Here is a 4718-nt window from a genome sequence, read left to right as displayed (position 1 = left end):
CGATTGTCCCGGGAGCCGGAGCTGTGGTGCCCGCGCTGTGGGCGGCCGGGAGGCCCTGGAGCCGGCTCTGTGGGCTGAGTGCACCACCTGCAGCTTTCCCGGAACCCGTTCTGAAAGATTGAGAAGAGAAAGGATGCCGGCAGATGTGATGGGCATTGTGTGCTTTTTGTTTTTAATTATTTTTTATTTGAGAGAGAGAGAGAGAGAGAGACATCAGTGATGAGAGAATCATGGATCGGCTGCCTCCTGCACGCCCCCTACTGGGGAGCCCACAACCCAGGCCTGTGCCCCCACCGGAATCGAACCCTGACCTCCAGGTTCGTAGGTCAATGCTCAATCCGAGCCAGAGCCAGCGGCCAGACAGGACGTCCTTCTTGCTCAGGCCTGTCGCCCTGCTGCCCCGATGGCCCTCCTGAGCACTGGCCCCTGCGAGGAGGGAAGGCGTGGTCCCCTCCTACTTCGCGGTCTAAATCACATCCCGGGCCAACCTGCCGTGCCCCCTGGTGTCTCCCGGGAGGCCCAGAGGGTCCCAGCAGGAGCTGGAAGGGAGGGAAGCCCCAGGGAAGGAAGGGCAGCACTGAACACAATCCCCCCCACCGCCTGGGGCTCCAGCTGCTTTGGCGGGTGGAGCTGTTCTCACTCATCTCCACCTTTGGGGTGGCTGGTAGCCGTGGGGGAGGTAGAGACCCCAGTCCCCAGAGGCACGGCTTCCGGAAGCTTCCGTGGGCTAAGCTAAGTGATATTTGCCACCCTAGCAGCCTTTGAGGTCCCCTCTGTGTACGCTGTCCGTCTGCCTTCCTGTCACTTAGCCACAGAGTTTCCTACTTCTTGACCTTTGGTTTTGAGTCTGGGGCCCAAACGGCAGGAGGCCTGTGCCCCATCCTGTGGGCTGTGGGGCCGTGTGCCCGGGCCGAGGAGCGGCCACACGAGCCAGGCCTTGAGCAAGTTCACTTTCCAAGTCATGGTGGCTGCAGCTGGTCGTTTGCTTTTTTTTATGTTTTTATTGATTTCAGAGAGGAAGAGAAACATCCGTGATGAGAAAATTATGGTCACCTGCCTCCCGCACGCCCCACCCCAGCTCCTGGGTCCAGTCAGCATTTCTGAATGGGCTGAGCGGCTGGGAAGGGTGCGGTTCCCGCAGGCTGGGCTCAGGGGTCACTGCAGGGCTTCCCTCTGGCAGCAGAGCCTTTGGCAGCCACAGACCAGGGGCAAGGTGCCGCCCGTCCGGAGCAGCCCTGGCACAGCGCCCACAGGACTTCCGCCACCAAGGCTGCAGTGATTGGCTGTGGCATCCGCTTCCTGTCTCAGCAGCCACAGGAAGGGACAGTGTCTTCTAGCTCCCACCAAAGTGGGGGGAGGCGGAAACCGGTTTGGCTCTGTGGTAGAGCGTCGGTCTGCGGACTGAAGGGTCCCGGGTTCGATTCCAGTCAGGGGCATGTACCTGGGTTGTGGGTGCATCCCCAGTGGGGGTGTGTGCAGGAGGCAGCTGATCGATGCTTCTCTCTCATTGATGTTTCTAACTCTCTATTCCTCTCTCTTCCTCTCTAAAAAAAGCAATAAAACATATATTTAAAAAAAAAAAAAAGTGGGGGGAGGCTGTGACCCCCACACGTGCCGGCAGCACACAGGGGCCTGAGTCCAAGGTCCGTGTGGACACTCACCAGCCCCAATGCTGGATGGGTGGACAGGGCCCCAGACACCTGCATACACTCTGGCTCAGTCCACGTGGAGGCCAGGGATGGGCAGGGTCCACTTTTCCCGCTCCACACCCTCCTGTGCTCCTGACGCACCCTCATGGGGGAGGGGGGTGTGTGCGGCAGAAACCAGCCCAGCTGGGTGTTCCCCAACCACAGCCAGCTTTACCAGCCGCTAGCCACACCCACCCCCTGGGTGTTAAGGCAGAGCTGCACCTCTCCCACCGCTCCAGGGGGCCCACCCAGTGCACCCAGGACCCCAGGACTTGGGAGAAAGAAGGACCACTGTGGGCGGTTTTACTGCAGCACTTTTATTTCCTCACAATGATGTGTTGCTGGGGCCTAATGTTCTCACATGACAGTAGAAAACCAAAATTTGTCATTTCTTCAAGAATCGCGTACAAAAACCTTACATAAATTAAAAGGACTAAGATTTACAGGTGGAAATGCAAACCGTTTTCCAACTCAAGGCAAGTAACAGCCCAGGTGTCCTGGCAGGAACATCAACTAAGAAAGGAAAGTGGGCCCCAAGCTCGGACCCTCCCAGCCCCGCCCGTCGGAAGGCAGGGTGGAATGGTGGGGTAGAGGGGGCGTGCCCCACTCAGAGCCCCTGGGAGGGGCAGCTCCCCCGGCCAGCGCCCTGGGCTTCTCCTGCAGAAACATGTTCTGTCTCGGCCACCAAGTGACCGACCGACAGCGTGGACAGGGGCTAAACGAAAGGTATGTACAGGGCATTAAACGTGTACCAAGGGAACAGGTAACTCGAATACAGGTCAACGTCAGCAACCAGGCCTACAGTCCAGTGCTGAGCTCAGAGACAGGCTTCAAGGACGTTTCTTTTCGAAGGCGTTCCAGTTTCGGGCCGGCATGAGGTGTGCCTGTGCGGGCAAACGGAGACTCCGCTCATGCAGCAGGCGTACCGCTGCCCGCAGTCCGCTTAGAAGCACTTGCGGTGCACGATGGAGGGGCCCGACTCGTCGTACTCCTGCTTGCTGATCCACATCTGCTGGAAGGTGGACAGCGAGGCCAGGATGGAGCCGCCGATCCACACCGAGTACTTGCGCTCCGGCGGGGCGATGATCTGGAAGAGAAAGCGGCCTCAGCTCCTGCCATCTGCCCGAGGCCCGCCCAGGCCCAGCCGAGCCGGCCACCGGACTCACCTTGATCTTCATCGTGCTGGGGGCCAGGGCCGTGATCTCCTTCTGCATCCTGTCGGCGATGCCGGGGTACATGGTGGTCCCGCCAGACAGCACCGTGTTGGCGTAGAGGTCCTTCCGGATGTCCACGTCACACTTCATGATGGAGTTGAAGGTGGTCTCGTGGATGCCGCAGGACTCCATGCCTGTGGGACAAAGCTCTCTCAGCCCGGGCCTCCGGGTGGGGGTTCCGGGCCCCACCTCCGCCCGGCTGCGGCCACCTACCCAGGAAGGAGGGCTGGAAGAGGGCCTCGGGGCAGCGGAACCGCTCGTTGCCGATGGTGATGACCTGCCCGTCAGGCAGCTCGTAGCTCTTCTCCAGGGAGGAGCTGGAGGCCGCGGTGGCCATCTCCTGCTCGAAGTCCAGGGCGACGTAGCACAGCTTCTCCTTGATGTCGCGCACGATCTCCCGCTCGGCCGTGGTGGTGAAGCTGTAGCCACGCTCGGTGAGGATCTTCATGAGGTAGTCGGTCAGGTCCCGGCCCGCCAGGTCCAGACGCAGGATGGCGTGGGGGAGGGCGTAGCCCTCGTAGATGGGCACCGTGTGGGTGACCCCGTCCCCGGAGTCCATGACGATGCCCGTGGTGCGGCCGGAAGCGTACAGGGACAGCACGGCCTGGATGGCCACGTACATGGCGGGGGTGTTGAAGGTCTCGAACATGATCTGGACAAGAGTCAAGGGCTCCCCTCAGAAGCGGGCGGGGGACCCAGGGCCCCCCCATGCTCACACCCCGCATGCCGGCATGCCACAAATGTGATGTGTGGAGAAAGAAAAGAAAGCAGGCAAAAACACAACGAGAAACCTTGAGACTTCAGGGAGGAAATGCCAGGAGAGGAACAGAACCCTGGAAATACCGAAAGAAATACTTGAATTTCAGGAAACAAAGCTGAACAGAAAATGACTTGTGCAAGGTGGGGAGGGCGGAGGCGCCGGGCACTGACCTGGGTCATCTTCTCACGGTTGGCCTTGGGGTTCAGGGGCGCCTCGGTCAGCAGCACCGGGTGCTCCTCCGGGGCCACGCGCAGCTCGTTGTAGAAGGTGTGGTGCCAGATCTTCTCCATGTCGTCCCAGTTGGTGACGATGCCGTGCTCGATGGGGTACTTGAGGGTCAGGATGCCGCGCTTGCTCTGGGCCTCGTCGCCCACGTAGCTGTCCTTCTGCCCCATGCCCACCATGACGCCCTGGTGCCGGGGGCGCCCGACGATGGACGGGAACACGGCGCGGGGGGCGTCGTCCCCCGCGAAGCCGGCCTTGCACATGCCGGAGCCATTGTCGATGACCAGTGCGGCGATCTCCTCTTCCATGGCGATCTGCGTGCAGAGGCGACCGGCTCAGGCGGGCCCGGGGCCCCGACCGGCCTCAGCGTCCAGTCCCGCCCTCCCCGACCCCAGCCCGCCGCCGGCCGGAGCAACCGCCTGGAACCCCGCCGGGCTGGGCAGTAACGACCCCAGGCTCCCCCGCGGCGGCGCGTCCGGGCTCCCCGCACTGCGGCCGGCCCCGCCCTGCTCCCCTCCCCCACCTCGGCGCCGGCCCGGCCTCCGCCCGCCGCCCGCCCCGCAGCCCTTTGTTCCGGGGACGCCGCCCCGGGCTTCCCGCGCCGGGAGGGAGCGCTGGGCCTGCGGGAGGCGCGGGGCCTCGGAGCGGGGCCGGGCGCGCAGGGCGGCCGCTTACCTGGGAGGCGGCGGGGCGCAGAGAGCGAGAGCGAGCGGAGCGGAGCGGAAAGCCGGCGGCTGCAGCGACTGAGACCGAGTGCGGCCTCCCCCGCCGCTATTTAAGCCGCGCGGGGCGCGCGCGTGGGGCGGCAGCGCGCGCGGCCCCAGAACATGT

The 4718-nt window shown here is 63.1% G+C and overlaps 1 protein-coding gene across 1 annotated transcript; it reads right to left on the bottom strand.

Moving 5' to 3' along the window:
* Positions 1–1984: 1984 nt before the first annotated feature.
* ACTG1 (actin gamma 1) lies at positions 1985–4718 on the bottom strand. The gene is made up of 5 exons (XM_084862048.1): positions 4563–4718; positions 3833–4201; positions 3116–3554; positions 2855–3036; positions 1985–2775 (listed from the first exon to the last, which is right to left on the bottom strand). The coding sequence occupies exons 2-5, from the start codon at positions 4193–4195 to the stop codon at positions 2632–2634; spliced, it is 1128 nt and encodes a 375-aa protein (XP_084718174.1). The 5' UTR covers positions 4196–4201; positions 4563–4718; the 3' UTR covers positions 1985–2631.

The sequence above is a fragment of the Pipistrellus hanaki genome, assembly GCF_964339955.1.
Source record: "Pipistrellus hanaki genome assembly, chromosome: 16".
In the NCBI taxonomy this organism is placed as follows: domain Eukaryota; kingdom Metazoa; phylum Chordata; class Mammalia; order Chiroptera; family Vespertilionidae; genus Pipistrellus; species Pipistrellus hanaki.
The sequence above is the reverse complement of the archived record's forward strand: the minus strand, read 5'-3'. Positions and strand labels throughout refer to the sequence as shown.